Source organism: Apis dorsata, unplaced genomic scaffold, assembly GCF_000469605.1.
Source record: "Apis dorsata unplaced genomic scaffold, Apis dorsata 1.3 scaffold_85, whole genome shotgun sequence".
NCBI classification, from domain to species: Eukaryota; Metazoa; Arthropoda; class Insecta; order Hymenoptera; family Apidae; genus Apis; species Apis dorsata.
The window spans coordinates 60,414-78,729 of NW_006263383.1; the positions used below are offsets into that span (position 1 = coordinate 60,414).

Genomic DNA, 18,316 nt, shown 5'->3' on the forward strand with positions numbered 1-18,316 from the left:
GATTAAAAAATTAAAGTGATTAAAAAAACGTTGTATATTATCTTTTTAAAAATTGCCAATTTTAGATAAAAGATACAAAAGTGCAATATATTTATTTATTAAGTTTTGTATTATTTTTTTATATCATACATTTATTACTACAGAAACATTTTAAAAAAAATTAATAATTAATTTGAATTACAAAATAGATAATATTTTATATAATATTACAGCATATAGGAATTTCTAAGATATTTTTTCTTTTATTCCCAATAATTATACTCTCTATAATCTCTAATCAATAATTTTGACGAATTTCTAAGAAACAATAACTGATTTCAAATCTTATTTCCGACCGATAATAATCCGCTTGAATGATTGAAAATCTCGTTATTGCAAGCAGAAAGCTTATATCGATTCTATAGAATAACGTAGCATTCTATTGCATGCTTCTTCAAGTTTTTATAGCAGCAATAGATATCTTGCGTGGCATGATAATGAAGTGAAAGAGTAGAAATTGTAGATAAAGTATCGTAACAAGTTCAAAAGTCGGTGGAAAGTGGAAACTCGATAAATGAAAAGTTAATAGAAAAATTTTTATTTGAAGGAGTTGAAGCTTGATAATGGAAATTTGGAAAAAGAAAATTCTCGTTATGATCTCATTGAAATTTTGAAATAAGAAAAATTTGAATAAGAATAGATAATAAGATTAAATGAAAATTTAATTTAATATATAATTATATAGAAACATTTGGATATTGATACAATTTATAAGAAAAATTGAATAAAATTTAAATCATATATAATAGTAAACTATATAAGTTATAATGTATAGTATATAATATAATTATATAAATTATTTGTAAATATATATAGTAATAGTATATATAGTATTATATAGTATTATATAGTAAGTATAATAATTATATTTCATTAAATATAATTATATATATAATATAATAGCGAACTTCGACTTGTAGAGATTAAGTCATTATAAATTTAAATTGCAAAAGTGAATCAGCACATTTAAATATATCAAATAAATGTCAAATAATTCAAATTAATTATTTTATGACAGAGCTGACATAGAAATGACATAGAAATGATATTATTTAAAAATATTTTAATATTTCAAATTGTCTGAAATAATTATTTCACAATCAAATCATTTCAAATAATTATAAAATAAATAACATATTATTTGAAATAATATTTCAAGCAATACCTGGTCTATTAATGATTATTATTTCAATTGATTGAATTGTCTAGATAAAAAATAATAAATTTTTCAAGTTTTGTTTTACATATCGAAAACATCTTTTTAAAATTTATTCAAATTCACATTTATTGACATCATACTTATATTGCGAATTCTTTTTCCAAATAAATACTATTGTATTTCTTTTGATTTATTTATTCGATGGCAATGTGTAAACATTTTTTAATTTCATACGCCTCTCTACCTCATATTTATCTACAGTGCTCAACCTTGACGCAACCAACATCTTCAAACAATTAACAATCTACTACTAGTCAAACTTACAATAGTGTGGTTGTGTAACTACTTCATAAAGTGTTATAATATTCATGTTGATCATTTATACAATCTGACAATACAATATATATTGTCAAAAAATTCAATTAATATTATTAAAATTTTTGTTTTTATATATTTCAATATTTACGACGAATTGAATGTTTCTACATACAGTTTTCATTTCATGAAGGAAATTATCATTCATATTGCTCGTCATAAATGAAATGCAAATGTAAATAATCATAGTCAATTTTATTGGGAAATTAAATATTTTCAATAATGGAATATTTAAATATTGTTTTGATCGTAAATTAAAACAGAATCAAGTCAAACTTGTTTAAATTATTCAAATGTATTATACTTGTAAATTATTGAAATAACTCAAAGTAATAAATTCTAAAATGATGTTTATTAAAATGTCTTTAATAATAATATAAAAGTTCTTTAATATAAGTTCTTTAATTAATAAGCTCTGTAATAATTCTATAGTTCTCAAAACTCTAAATTATTAGAGAATGATTAATTATATTTTTTAATTTATTTTGTTTTTTCAAACATTCTTTTATAATATAAATTTTTTTAATATATAATTTTGATAAGGAAATTATTTTTAAAATTAAAATTTTGCCAAAGGCCACAAATAATCCAGAATTGGCTGCTCATTATTACTATCAATTTTATTTTTAATTCATTTTTTTTAATTAATAACTTTTAGTATCATTTGTTAGTAATCAAAATTCACATCATATAAAAATGCATAACATCTTCAAATCAAAAAAAATTGAAAGAATATCAACTTCATTTCAAAAATTATTTCAGATCAAATGAAATGAAATCAAGCTAATTGATGGTTTGAGTACAAGTTTGAAAAAATATTTCAAATTAAATAAATAGCAGATTTATATTGGTATATATTGGTATAATATAATATCAAATTTTTTAAATTCAGTAAAAATAAAAGTAATTTAAATGAATCTGAATACTTGAGAAATGCCATTAAAAAATACTAAATATATATCACTTTCTGCAATCTGTTTGAATATTTTCCAAATTCTATTACACACAAATATACAAATATTAACAAATGATTAGATAAATTAGATTATACAAATCAATCTTTTTTTTAATATAAAATTTATATTTTTAATTTCAAAAAATATATAAAAAAAATGTCATAAAATTAAGAAAAAAAATAAATTTAAAAAATTTGATTTCTTAATTCAAAAAAACATGATAAATTAGTGATCTTGAAATTTAAGATCTTATGTTGTATATATATATGTTATATGTCTTATGTTATATATATATAAAATATATATATATTTATATATTTATATTTGTCATCAACCAAAATCATTACAAATGATTTAAAATAATATTGAATTAATTAAGAAAATCTATATATATGTAATGTAATAAGAACAAAAGAATAATGAAATAATATTTTTCATTTTAATATAAAAATATAATAATAATAGCAATAGAAAATTTATATCTCTATGAAATATACCTTCAATAATATGTAATTGTAATGTTCAAGAGATTAATAATAACTTGTAAATATTTCTGATATCTCCAATCTGGCAGAAACTTCTTAAAATTATCCAAGTATTCTTATGAAATATATTGTACATATTATATAATTTTGATATAAAATCGATCGTTGTTCTATGAATCTGCTATAAAAAGATAAGATATTGATAAGATATAACATTTTACAGATATATGTAAAACGTGATCGAATCATCGCGGTGCATTAATTTACAATAGTATATGTTTATTGTGGTTCTTGCCAGTGAAACGAAATATTTAGTCGGCATGGATATTGAGGTCAGTGGTTTGTTCATCCTATCGTTAATGACGATTCCAGTGTCGAGACACACAGCTTCGAACAGCAAGCACGAGCGAGCAATTCCTTGCGTAACCTACAAACAGAGACTCCGGCTGTATGCCATACTATCGAGTCATCGAGAGTCGCAGAGTTCACAAAACCATCGAAGTTGTGTTGCTGGCCCGTTTTCTGTGCCCGGCCCATTATAATGTATACAGCTTTCGCAATATATTCGCGAGGTATTTCGCTTGCTCGACGCGTTTTCGACTTTTCGTTTTGCAAGAGACGACTCAAGACACAACCGATCGCGATCCATCGCGGAGCCAAGGAATCGTCACCGTAACTTAACCTTACTTCCCATTAAAATTGATATTCTTATAGTTGAATTAGGTTATATAGTGTATTTTCTTTATATATTATTATGTGATCTTAATTTCAATTCTATTAAGAAAAAATCCACTTTGAAACCAGTGAAGCAAATAATTTCACATCAATACATCATAATTTGTTTGAGCTTTGTGTCTTGCTATTAGTCGTTTTCTACAACTTATTATCGAAAAAAATAAAATAAGGCTAAATTAGGTTACGTTAAATCTCTAACAAAAAAAAACGAAATGTAATACTAACTTTTTAATAAATTTTTACACAATGATTATAAAAAATTAAGGTTAAGAATATATTATTTACTGCTTATGTGAGCTCTTAATGTAAATATGCTCGGGGTTCTACTGAGGAGAATTTTTCTTATGAACCTAGTAAAACGAGCAATTTTATATGAAACAATATGTATATCATAAATTTCTTTAAATATTTAAATTCTTTGTATTTAAATGTTTAAACTCTATCTTTTGCTAGCTATCATTTCTGTGATCATCGTCGATATAGATGAAATGAGGTTAAGTTAAGTTAAATTCCAAGCTTATACAAATATATTTTCTACTGATCTATGTAATATTCATCAAATCTTTCTTTAACAAATATAATAGTGATTTTTTAAATAAACTTTTGCAAAGTAATATTAAAATTAATGATATCTGATTTTACAGCAGATCATCAATAGATACTCGAGATATTTTAATATAAAGTTTAACATTTTTGCTTTATTAAAAGATTATAATTAGAAAATGTTTTATAAATGAATTCATTCAACAAAAATCGTAGAAAAAATAGATTTATTAAATAAATTATTATCCGTGTACTGTCATTAAATAATATTATTTGTAGTTCTTTAAATTCTTACCTTGAACAAAAACTCATTAAAAAGTCAACTTTACATTTTAATTTTACACATCTTATATCATTGTTCTCTAAATATAATTTATTTGATAATTACATATCTATTATCAAGTCAATCATTATTCTAATCATCTTCCAAGAACATATTCACTTCTAATATATAGAGAGAATATCTAATTCATTATGTGAAATTCCTTAGCCAATATTTGCCAATTTTTTGACATGATTCTTTCCAAAGCAAATAATCTTGATTTCTGGTTTTTTTCCTTTGACTTTGAAACAAAAAAGATGAGACGGTAAGTTAGTTAGACAGTCTCGAAGATTCCGCGTTCGTGTACAAATCAGTGATCAACTGCCCGATGATAAATGACGACATCCATTCAAGTTCGTTCTCGATTGGCCTTGACGAGAATTCTCTCGTCAACCGAGTTGTATTGAAAGCGAAATTCAACGGGTTACCAAACCATCCGTCGCAGCTTAGAGAGTATGAGTATATAGATACGACGCTGTCCATTCGGTTTCAGGGACGTGATTAATCATTCTGGGCGCCCACAGAAACAAACAATTATCTCCTTATACCTACCTCTCTTTTCTGTGTCCTCTTTTCTGTGAATCATTTCGCGAGAAAATCACTTCAAAAAACGCTTGAATCATTCATCGCTTAATGCTAATTTTTGAAAATTAGTTAATCTAATTAGTAAAATTTCGAAGAAAAAATTCTAATCAGAAATCTCTTTTTTTGAAAAGATATTAAATGTTTGAAAGATTTACAAATAAATTGTAAAATTTTATATAAAAAATAAATTTTTTCGAATAAAATTGTTTAACTTTAATTGTTTAATTGTTAAATGAAAATTCAATATATAGAATTTATATAAGAATGAATTTTTAGTAAAAAATAATTCGAAAAATTCGTAAATAAATTTCGTATTTCGCATCCAAAACAATTTTAATAATTAAAATTTAAGAAGACATATCAAATGTTTGATTATTGGCAGATTATAACATACATAATTATTTCGATTTGCATATGGCAATTAAAGTTTAAATAAATTTAATTCTATTTAAATAAAGATTTTCATTGAGCAATAAAAGAAAATGAATATTTTGCTTTGCTTTATATGTTGCTTTGATATTAAATAAAATATAATGTCTTTAGATAAAATAAAACAAATAAAAAGTTACTACTCAAACTACAAATGAATTTTAATAGATATTTTTCCAATAGTTGGTTAACGTAGATGTCGAAGTTACGGAGATCGATTGTAATTGCCATGAACCATCAAATGTTTTGATTATGATGTTTTGACTATAATTGCAAGTGAAATTCGAGTGAATTCTTATTGGAAACGACGAAGTCGTGGACATAACGGTTCAAGGCCGTGCCGAATTCATGGTCGTCTTGTAAATTGCGCGAGAACGCATCGTGTAATCCATAACAAAAATTATGTGGCCCTACTTTCGTAATCGAACATACGCAGTGAATTTCGGATCGGGATTTGAACAATCTTGATCGTGAACGCGCACGCGCGAAATCGCTTCTCTAATTCAATGCCGATGCCGAAAATCATGACATAAATCGACATCATTTTATGTAACCTAACCTTTACATCAATGTTAAGTAATACGTCCTCGTTCACGCGTAAAACAAAAAGACTATATTTGGTTCGAAACCGACTATTTATCAATTGAATTTATATGTAATTATTTAGATTAATAATTTATTTGAATTCTAGTGAGTTCTAATAATATCATTCTAGTTTAAGATGAAAGACTAAAACCAATTGATTTAAAATGTTGCGAAATTAAGTTTGAGTTAATTTAAATTTGCAACATAAAAATTATCCTATATTATCTTATATTTTAGATCTTGCAAAATGTAACTCTAGATCATTAGATAGTTTTTAATTTATATTAGAATTATGTTAAATTAAATTGAGTTAAATAAATTTATTTATATTTTATAAAAATATATATTTTTTTTTAAATTTCTTCAAATTAAAATCTTGTGTTACTGAAATAAAATTTATAATATATCTCCATGAAATTTATTTTATCATAATATAAAATAATGAATAATATAAAATTAGAATAATAGAATCTTTTACATTGTTAATCATACCTAAACGAAGAAACAATAATGCAAGAAATATTAAGCTTTTTGAAATTTCTTTTCAAAGGTATACAAATTGAAAAATATTTCGTTCTAAAAAGATTAATTTTTTTTAAATTTATTATATTAAGACTTTTTTAAATAAATAATAAATAATAGTTTATTTTAATAATTGAAGCCTGATTTTTTTTAATGAACTTTTTTTTATGCCTCTTCTCTTCATAATAATAATAATCGTTTCATTTTTTGTCATTTCAGGAACTCGCTTATTTCGTCCTGAAACTTTACATTTTTACGATCTCAGGAAGATATATTGCAAAGGTTTTCTCGACAAAAAGCAAGAAAAATGTCGATTGTAATGCAATACGTGGATCGATTTCACGAGATACTTGACAAACATGCAGGTAAGCCTTCAATCATTATTTTTATGTAAAATATAATCATCCATCTTTCAAGCTTGATGAACGAACTTAAAACATTGAGAAGATCGTCCGAGGGACGATCACCGACCAGTGACTGGGAACAATTTTATTAAACAGGAACAGGAAAGATTCAGCCCTCTCCCTTTCTATTCAATTCTCGCCTTTCCGCTTTCGTTTCACTTTTCACCTTGATCTAATTACAAACTGCCAAGACTGGCAACAACTTGATTTTTTTATTGCTTGTAAATTATAAAAAATTAAATGATTTTCTAATAATGAAGAAAATTCATTAACTTATCTTTCAGATTTCGCGTATAAAAAATAATTTTTGAAATAGTGTTAAAAGTTTCGAAGTTTTAATTTTTTGTTTTTTTTTTCTTAAAAATATATTTTTAAAATTACTTGTTGTTCTTTGATTTTTATTTAAAATAAAAATAATATATTCTATTAAAAATAAAAATAATAATTTTTAATTTATATTTCAAATTTCTTCATTTTTTGAAAACAAAAATTAAATCTTATTGTAAATTATCGAATAAAAATTTAAGAAATTAATAAGAATAATAATTTTATATGATTTGTGACACATATATAATAATAATCAAAAAAAACTTACTGATACTTACTTATATTCAGATTATATTCAGATTTTAATAATCTGTACATTGTTATAATTTTTGTAATAATTTTTGCTAGATCATGAATAACAAAAAAGAATTTTAAGAATTTTGAGTTTTATTTAATATTATATATTCATGATTATATTATATTATTCATGGTTCAAAACTTAAAAATCTTTATTTTTTTTCTTTCATCGGGCATGTATATTTAAAACGTATATAAAAACATTATTTAAATTGAAACATTTCACAATAATGTTTTGGATATAATGACATAACAATAACAAAATGTTAATAATAAATAAAATGTCAATATATATTTAACATTAATTAGGTTGCCACAAGAATGAACGAAAGTAGAATTTCAAGAAATAATGTAGAAAGAATTAAATATATAAATATAAAAATTGCATTTTAATCATTTATCAATATTTATACTTATATACATTTATATATAGTATTTATATATAAAGTATATATTTCTAAATACAAAAATTGTAGAAAAAATATATAAATAAAGATTAGTAATATGTAATTAAATTAATGAATAATATAATTAAAATTAAAAATTGCATTTTAATATTATTTATTAAGGTTTATTTACAACAGAAAAAATACATCATTAATGCAAAAATTACATGAATAATATATGCATAATTAAAAATTAATAATATATAATTATAATTATTATATAATTGAAATTTACCATAATAATGGCATTTTAATATCATATACTAATATTTGTCTACAACAGAAAAAGATACATCTGCAATGCAAAAACTATACAAATAATATGTAATTAAATGTACAAATTACAAATGTTCACTATTCTCATACGATGTAAATCATAAAAGTAAATGAAACTTAGAGTAAACGAATAAAATCTGCACATTGTTCTTTGACGTAATCATATAGTATACACAAACAATATGGAAAAAGGAATAAAGATTAAAAAATCGTTTCAGCTTAATTCCTTTCTTTTTTTAATTTAAAATAATAAAAATATCTTTTAAAATATTCAAATTAATAAAATAATAATAAATCTTTCATAATAAAGTTTTATAATAAATTTTTCAAAAAGAAAAATTTTCTCGTTTTCTAAAAATAGAAAAAAAAATTATATTTATCAATTTTCATCTTAACAATAGAAATTTTACAGAAATTCCGCAAGCATTGACTTTGCGTAAAATTATTTTTGAATCGAATAGATTATCTTATAAAAGAAAATATAAAAAGAAAATACAAACTATTCCTAAATTTATATTAATAGCAACAAAATTATTGCTAAATAGAAATAGTCTCATTGTGAAATAATCAAATTTCACATGATTTTTAAAAAAAATTCGTTTCTCATTTAATTTAAAATGTCAATATCTTTTATAATATCATTAACTTTCGTCATTTCCGACGCTTCGCATTTCATACGCTTTTTTGAACTTCAATCTCTGTTTCATAGATGGCATAGTTTCGTATTTAGATCGAAAGTTCTTAATTGTTATTTATTCATCATCATTTTATCGAATTTAGAATTTATATTTCTATAATAATCGTTAGAAATTAATATAAAAATTTGTTTCACATATACGCAATTTTATAGAAACTTAATACGAAGGATAAGGAATTATGGAATTCCAAACATTCGCACTTATTTACTTACTTTCTTCTCACGTAACATTTCCAAAGGCAATTGAGAAACCTCCCACGTATATTAGGTTATGTACATGAAACTGGATTGGACGTTATTGAAGTGAATTCATATCCATATAATTGTTCAAAAATAAAATTTTTGTTCTATTTTTTATTTGTTATGTTATTTTATTTTAAATAATAATATTTAAGAATAAATTATCTTAATATTTTATGTTTAGATATTTCTTACTTGATTTCATTGTAAAAAAATGAACAAGAATATTTTATTGTTGATACAAATGTAGAGATCGGAGATTTCGACGAATACACGAGCAGAAAGGAAGGATAAAATTACCTAGAATTTCATTATGGTTAAGCAAACGTCATTCGTCGTGATGCAGCAGTAGACTACATCGAAGATGAATTATTCATTTCACGTGGCCAGTGGAAGCAGCCGCCGATTTCGAGAAAGATTTTTAAACCATCTCCAATATTAAACGCGCAGATACGAACTCATATTCTTCATTCGCCGAATTTAATTTCAATTTGCAAAGTTTCCATATTTAATAGTTCCATATCATCATCAAGGTTATTAACTCTTTTTTTTTTTTTTTAATCTTTCTTCATTTCTAAATATTTTCAAAGAAATTATTTTTTCTATTAATAAATCTTTTAATTCAATCAAAATTTTATAAATCTAAATAAATCTCAGAATTCTTTCAGATTTTTTGAGAATCTAAAATATTAAAAAAAAGTTAGAGATATGAATCTAATTGTCTATACAAAAAATTAGCAAAAAAAAAACATAAGATTAAACATTATTATTATTACTTTTTTTTAATCGTAAATTTTATTGAAAATATTTCGAATGCAGAAATGAGCAGATACGAAATCGCAATCTTGAATTCATCGAATTTAGTTGCAGTTTGAAAAATATTTAATGGAATTTCGCCATCAAGATTATCGACTTTCGTGGTATTTACTTTCATCTTAGTTTTTGATTTCACTTTTTTCCCATTTCACGACAAGAATCTGAAAAAATACGACGAAATCGCATCAAGGTCAATTGATCATTAAAACCGACAGGAGAGTAAATTAATAGAAGAGATTTTATAACTGGTTTTTAATACGATAGCACGTTAGTTGACTAAACTTTGAAGGATGAGAAAGGGTACCAAAAAAAATCTAAATCTAAAGGTCGAGGTTGTTATACTTTTACCATTTCAACATTATTATTATTTTATTCTTTATTTTTTTCTTTAGTCATTTATTTCTTTAGTCATTTATTTCTTTAGTCTTTTATTTTATTTAGTCTTATATTTTTAAAATTATATTAAATAATCTTGAATATTTGATGAACAACACAAAGCATAACTTTCATAATTATAATCAATTCATCCTAAGAAAATTAATTACTTAATAATATCCCTTTTTTTAAAGAAAAATCAAAATAGAATGAATATTTTTCTATAATTCTCTATCTATAATCATAAATTTTATATAAATTTCTTGTTGAAATAAAATAAAGAATATTAAATCAATAATATTAAATTAAAAAAAATAAACTAATATCTAAAAAAAATTATTATATAATTTGTGTTATCAACAGTGATATATCATCTAGATTTCTTTTAGGATGATAATAGTAAATAAGTACAAAAAATACATACACAACATTACATTTATTATATATATTAATCAATTTGATATGATGAAATATAAAATGTAATGAAAAAATCAAATTTCATTAAAATTTTGTGAAAAATAAGATTATGTATAAATTTTGTTACTGTATCTTTTTCTATATTCAATTTTTATTAATCAAATCTAATACTAATGGAATCTATATCTACAATATCTTTTTCAGATCAGAGAACAACAAATTGGTTTATGATGAGTTCACCATTTCCTACTCTGTTTATCTGCTTGAGCTACGTATATGGTGTAAAAGTTTTAGGGCCAAAGCTGATGGAGAATAGGAAACCATTTCAATTAAAAAATGTCCTAATAGCTTATAATCTATTCCAAATGGTGTTCTCAGCGTGGCTTTTCTACGAGGTAAGGTTCCTGCTTCGATCTTTCTCCCTTCCTCCTTGCTTTCTTTTCTTTCTTCCATTTTTACACTTTTTTCCATATATCTGTTATATTATGAATATTACTTACGAAAAATTTTTTTTCAATATTAAAATGTGTTGCATGCTTTGAAATGCCACTTTGTATATAAGCACGTACGAATAAAATTTTGCTCGTACATCGGAATGTTAGATGAGGAACCATGAAATAAAGGTTCGTGTTTGTATCATGAATGATTTCTGCAAGAACATCGAATATCCGGGTTTGACCACCGAGTTCGAAATCACGCGTGATCAATGGCACAATGCAATTTATAAGTGAACCAAGAATTTAAAAATCAATTGATCAGCACCATCGAAATTAATTACAATAGTGTCTGATTATATAGCCAAACTTAGCCATATTATAAAGAAGTTATGAAGTTTGTCAGAATTGGCGTTATTTGACTTCAGTTCTACCATGCTGCATCAAGGCTAAAAGTGAGAAATAAATAATGCAAAATAATGGAACATATGAGGTAAGTATGATAATTGTGTAAAAGTCAGATTACTTTTTAATAATTAAAATTAATAATTTAAAAGTTAATAGAAATACAAAATTATGTTTGATATTATTTTAATAGCAAATCTTAATAATTCAATTAAGGCTATTTTGAATTAATATAATGATAATATAAATATTAAAAAATTATATTTTCTTTATTCTGATGATTCAAAGTTTAATAATCATTAATTAAATCATTTCGATGCAAATTATAAATAATATTGAGATCTGTCTCGAATTCTATGATTTTAGGAATTGATGAAAATATTTTTAGCTATATAACCAGACAAATTTATGATCATATATGCAGACACTACTGTATTTGTTTTCTAAATATTTAAATATTAATCATAATACATTATGGCAAAATTTAAAATTTCTCAAAATGTGAAGTTGATCAATTTAAAAATGATCACGTTTAAATTTTTATGTTTTTTTTTCCAATATACATCTTCTGCAAAAGATATTTATTGTATGTAAAATAAGTTTTTACTTCAATTTTGAAATTTCTAATTTCTATTATAATATTAAAGAAATGATTATTTTTTGATAATAATAAACAATTTATGGATTTATTATTGTTTCATTAGATTAATAGATGCAAGAGGGGGACAGATGCGAATCTATATTCTTATTAAACAATATGATCCAAAAATTTATAATAAATCGCTTGCTTTCATCCTTTGCACCTAACTTGCACAATACAAAATATGCAAAATTACACATAACTCAAAACATAACAAATTATCTAAAAATAGATATGCCCTCCTCTTACTGCTCAATTAATTTTGCTTGGAAGATATCTTTGGAAAAATTATATTTCATAGAAATATTTATTTCGTATATATATATATTTCGAACTCGATCGGTTTAACTTCCTATTAACGCAGAAAAAAAAGGTGCAAGATAAAACATTAATTGTGTAACCGAAAAAAAAACAGAGTCTGATGGGCGGATGGTGGGGCCATTATAGTTTCCATTGCCAACCTGTGGACTATAGCGACAATCCAATCGCGATAAGGGTAAGTTTTGGTATTTATAGTTTCCTCAGCAGATGGATCATCGACCGCCATTTCAACGAGACGGACCTCAACAAATGCTAAATTTTATTCTTTAACGATTTTTATATGCGTATACGTATAAATATAAAACAAAAAAATAAAGTTACATGATTATTTTTTAATTTTCCAAGTATAAAAAATTGACTTGCTTTTAATTTTCTAGATTCCAGAGATTAGTGTGCAAATATTTTTCTAAATTTAAAGTATCGTGGATGTTTTAATTTTATACATATTTATGTATCTTTAATATTATGATATATTTTTTGATCAATTTTAATTTTTATTACATCATATAATATTTATTTTTCCTAATATTAATTTCTTTCTTGGATTCTCAAAATAATTTGGCAACTTACACCATTATGATTCTAATTTATATTATATATAATTGATTGATTTGTAACATGTGATTTGTTTGATTATTATTATTATTATATTTAAACTAGTATATATTTATTATATTATATTAAAACTATTAAATGTAATAATTATTATATTAAAACTAATGTAATAACGTATACGCATATTTCGACGATTAAAAATACATTTTTGAGGGTCATGGATTGTAGAAATTGAAGAATTTGTGCTATGATGCAAATTATCTTATGCTTTGTAGGCAGCCAACCAAGGGAGGAAACCGCCTTTGAAGGAAGAGTAAATTATACTATTCCGCTTGTTGCTTTTTTTTATCTTTATTTTCATATCTCTATATAAGGTATTGATATATTTCTGGAATATCTTTTAAAATCGATTCTAGAGATCGAAACGAATATAAAAGTTAATATACAAAAATTTTGATTATTTATTTATTTTTTAACTTATAAATAATCGAAGATGGATAAAATGAGATAAGATAGGGACAACTTTATCTTCATCGTATTGTCTCTATCTTGTCAATATAAATTTAAAAACTGTTTATAACATAATTAATAAATTATTTTTGTGTATTATTTTTATTACGTCTAGAATCGATCTTCCAAAAATATATTTATTTTGGTACATGTATTTCTTTCCTTCATCATACACAATCACACCGTTCCATTTGTGCTAATTAAGTATATGTATAATTTAGCATGTTTGCATGCACATCAAAGATATCACTATTTTCAAATTTTTTTTCCATCAAATCCATCGATATCGAGAGTTCAATCGGTAAACGATTTACACAAGCTCGATATCCAGGTGAATTAATCACTTTGATTCGAAGGAGAAAATCTTTTGGGGGAAAAAGATTTAAAAAAAAAAAAAAAAAAAAAAAAAAAAAAAAAACGATAAAAATAGGTAAGAATTATTTTGAACACATGGATCCATTAATGGATAACTTCACGAGTGTCGAATATTTTAATCTTTTGTCTTAACGCACACAATCGTCCAATTATTTTATCACAACATATAGCACGATTAGTTTTTCTTATGAGAATTATGCACATGCGCACGCCCCCTTTCTTTTCTGCGCCTTTCTCTTTCGTTTATTTATTCTTTTCATTGATCGGAGAATGGCCTCTGGGCGGTTGTGGTTGCAGATAGGAATGTCCGGATGGCTGACTGGCGACTATTCTCTAAGGTGCCAACCCGTAGACTACAGTGATCGACCCCAAGTACTAAGGGTGGGTGATATTCCCCATTAACACGCAAAAATTACACTAAATACAATCTCTGCATTTTATTAACTGCACACGATTATAAACTATGAATTATTTATTATTACAGGATTAGGGAAAAATTTAAATTGAGATATTAAAAAAAAAAAAAAAAATGTTTTCACAACCAAATACTATATTTGAAAATATTATTTCGTTGAATATTTGAATCAAATATTACTTGAAAATATTATTTTTAGGGTCGTTCTTAATGGGGATACAAAAGGTGCGGCCCCTAGACTAGAGATAAATATCGATATATCAATAATATAGTTAAGTTATCGAATAAAAATTATTGAATAAAAGTAATTAAAATTCAAAATAAATTTCAAAACAGAAATTTTATTTTTAGTTTATAATTAAGCTTTTCATATATTTTTATATATATGATATATGATTTCGATATGTTATATTTTATTGTAAAATGCTAAGGTAAAAATTATTTATTCGAAATATTATTTTCTTACATTTCAATCAAATATTTATTTAAAAGTAGTAGTATTTATAGAAATTATTTTTAAAATTTATATTTAAAACTAGTACTATTTCTTTACATAAGTAGAGTAAATATTATTTCAAGAAAAAAAAACTTTATTTTCATGCAGAATTTTATATTCCTTTAAGAAATAAAAATATTTATTTCTATTTTTTTCTATTTTTGCAATTTTATAATATTTTATATATATATAAATTATTATAATATATATAATTATATTATTAATTATAATATATATAATATATATAATTTTATAATATTAAAAACAATATTAACAAAATTTTGGAAGGAATTCGATAATATAAATTTGAAAAAAATTGAAGATACAATATTTGAAATCTCGAAGAGGATATTAAAAAAATTTTAATTAAAAAAATTTCTGAAGTAGATAAATAATAATAAATATTTTTATTTCTTAAAAGAAAATTCTGCGAATAAATTTTTTTTTCGAATAATATTTATATTAAAAGAAATAGTTTCCCGATCGAAAAATCACATTTCAACTATACTTTATAAAAAAATTATTAAAATTTGAAGATATAAAAATATTTCAAAATTCTGAATTTAAAAATTTGTTTAATTCATAAATTTAATGATTCAAATGTTATACATATTTCGAATATAATCATATGTATTTTTTAACATTGTCTTTTTGAGAATTTTTTCTAACAAATTTCTGGGATGATTGAAAATTTTTATATTTTCTTTTCTATTAGTAGTTTCTTCTGTTAGTATTACTCTATTTCTATTTAATTTTTAACATTACGCCATATGCCTATATGCCACTAAATTTCCTGTAGTATTTGAAAAATATTGTAGTTAATTTAAACTAACATACTTTGAAACAAATGCTTCATGCAATTAATGCCATTTAACAAGTAGAAAACAAAGATTTAAAAAAACAGACACCACTTACACGACGACAATTACATTGATTATCATGATTACACAGATGCACAATACAAAGTTACGACTGTTCATCGACGTAAACCTATCAAAGGCAAATCTTTGGAAAATTTTATAATTTTTTTTTTTTCATAATTATATCATATTTTTCATCATGAAAAATATCTTTTATTAAAAAATGGAATACAAAAGATAACGCCATAATCTCCAAGGATTTGTATTTTTCACCATATTCGTGTCAAGAGCAACGTTAAAGTGATTATCTAATCGATATTTTTCAAAGCGCAGATGGTGCACGCTTGTTGGTGGTATTATTTCTCCAAATTTACGGAATTCATGGATACGGTATGTAAAAATTTATAGATTGGAATTGAATACTTTATAAAAATTTATTCGTTCATTATAAATTTATCCACTAATAATCATCTTTGTAGATCTTCTTTGTATTAAGGAAGAAGAACGATCACGTGTCAATATTGCACGTTATTCACCATGGTTGCATGCCAATGTCAGTGTGGTTTGGCGTTAAATTCACACCAGGTAAGCGAAATTTCTTTATAGAATTAAATTTTATTTTGAAGTACCAATATTTTCTAAACTTTTTTTGTATTTTCTAATAGTACTCAATAATGTATAATCATTTAAAATTAAAAATATTAATTGAATCAAAAGTTATCTATATCATTTTCACTGATCAAATAAAAAGATATAATAAATGTTTCAAAAAGCTCAGATTAGATTAAATATTCAAATAAACTGTATAATTTAAAGTTGATTGAATGTAAAAATAAGAATGTATAAATATAATGACTTAAAAATACTTATATATAACTTTTAAAATATTAAAATATTATCACAAAGTACAATTTAGAAAAAAATAATTTGGAAAAGAACGTCAAAATTTAACCTTTCTTTATTATATCATATATATAAACATTTAAAAAATTTTAAACATTTAAAATTTTATCATTTGATTTTTTTTTTCTAGGCGGTCATTCTACTTTCTTCGGGCTCTTGAACACATTCGTTCATATAGTGATGTATACATACTACCTGTTGGCCGCGATGGGTCCAAAATTACAACCATACCTTTGGTGGAAAAAATATTTGACCGTCTTCCAAATGATCCAATTTGTCGCGGTAATGATCCACGCGTTCCAATTACTCTTCATCGACTGCAATTATCCTAAGGCATTCGTCTGGTGGATCGGTTTACACGCAACTATGTTCTTCTTCCTGTTCAACGAATTCTACCAACAAAGCTACCAGCAAAAGAAGAGGAAGCAAACGATCACGAATGGCATGAAAAAAGATCATCAGCAAAATCATCAAACGAACGGCATGACGAATGGAGCAATGGGCAATTCGTCCGGAAGAAGAGACGCGGCCGATTATTACGTGAAAGGCGACAGTCTAGCCGCCTCGGAGCTCAATCTTAGGAAATCGTATACAACGACCGAGTGACCCGATCATGCTACGTTGTAGCCATCATCAAATTCATCTCGTCTTTTCTCATCGATTCCTCGAGTCGCATCCGGGCTTCGTTCCTTCGCCCTTCCATTCTAATGATCCTTCGGGTTCGAGTGGAGAAAACATTGAGTACAAAATTACTCTGCGATCGCGTTTGCGTGTATTCGTGAAAGGAGATAGAAAGTAAGAGGAAAAGAGTGATATGAATCAATGTACAAAGGTAGTCCCGGATGTGTTACGACTCCAATGTCACGGATCCCTGGCCTCGTGATTCAGGTATTCGTGATTCTTTTTTCGGTTCGCTGTATGTACATTTACCATGCCCGACAAGAGATAATTCGTTTTCGAATCATCCTCTACCTCTCTCTTCGAATGCGAGAAAAGAAAGCCGCCGTCTAATTGTAATTCGTATAGACTTGCAAAGTTTTGATAAGAGAAGAAAAACATTGGAGAAATTACATAAAGTGTTCATAATGTACATCGTTGTGATAATTTATAGCGATATAGAATGATAATATCGAAGGATGATAATTGTTTTTTTATTGACCATAATGAAATTCAATAGTGAAATATCAAAAATGCATCTTCGATATCTATAAATAACGAACAATATTCTCACTTTATTAATGAGAACATTTTTCGGATGAAATTACCTGATTTTATTGTAATCTCATATTTTAGATTATAAACATTGTTAAAAATCATTTTTCTATTTACATAATGTTCAAATATATATATATATATATATATATATATATAT

General features: G+C 24.4%; 2 protein-coding genes and 1 long non-coding RNA gene across 8 annotated transcripts in view; 2 read left to right on the forward strand and 1 right to left on the reverse strand.

The window, feature by feature from the left end:
- Window positions 1-17,754, forward strand: part of LOC102672386 (elongation of very long chain fatty acids protein AAEL008004) — a 50,702-nt gene extending 32,948 nt beyond the window's left edge. For 2 of the 6 annotated variants that reach the window (XM_031508410.1, XM_006611181.2), the window contains exons 2-7: window positions 6,955-7,100; window positions 11,235-11,425; window positions 14,568-14,651; window positions 16,375-16,431; window positions 16,521-16,626; window positions 17,075-17,564. In XM_031508410.1, the coding sequence (XP_031364270.1) occupies window positions 7,043-7,100; window positions 11,235-11,425; window positions 14,568-14,651; window positions 16,375-16,431; window positions 16,521-16,626; window positions 17,075-17,550 (972 nt within the window). In that variant the 5' untranslated portion in view covers window positions 6,955-7,042 and the 3' untranslated portion in view covers window positions 17,551-17,564. Of the gene's footprint in view, window positions 1-6,954; window positions 7,101-11,234; window positions 11,426-12,924; window positions 13,006-14,567; window positions 14,652-16,374; window positions 16,432-16,520; window positions 16,627-17,074 lie in introns of all 6 variants that reach the window. The other 4 variants (XM_031508409.1, XM_006611179.2, XM_006611182.2 and 1 more) reach the window with 4 other exon arrangements.
- On the forward strand, window positions 825-17,963 carry LOC116185013. The gene is made up of 2 exons (XR_004149711.1): window positions 825-854; window positions 17,755-17,963. It is a non-coding gene; the product is annotated as an uncharacterized LOC116185013 (long non-coding RNA).
- Window positions 4,690-18,316, reverse strand: part of LOC116185012 — a 17,988-nt gene continuing 4,361 nt past the window's right edge. Inside the window, exon 2 of the mRNA XM_031508414.1 lies at window positions 4,690-4,855. Within this exon, the coding sequence (XP_031364274.1) occupies window positions 4,757-4,855 (99 nt within the window). The 3' untranslated portion in view covers window positions 4,690-4,756. The remainder of the gene's footprint in view (window positions 4,856-18,316) is intronic.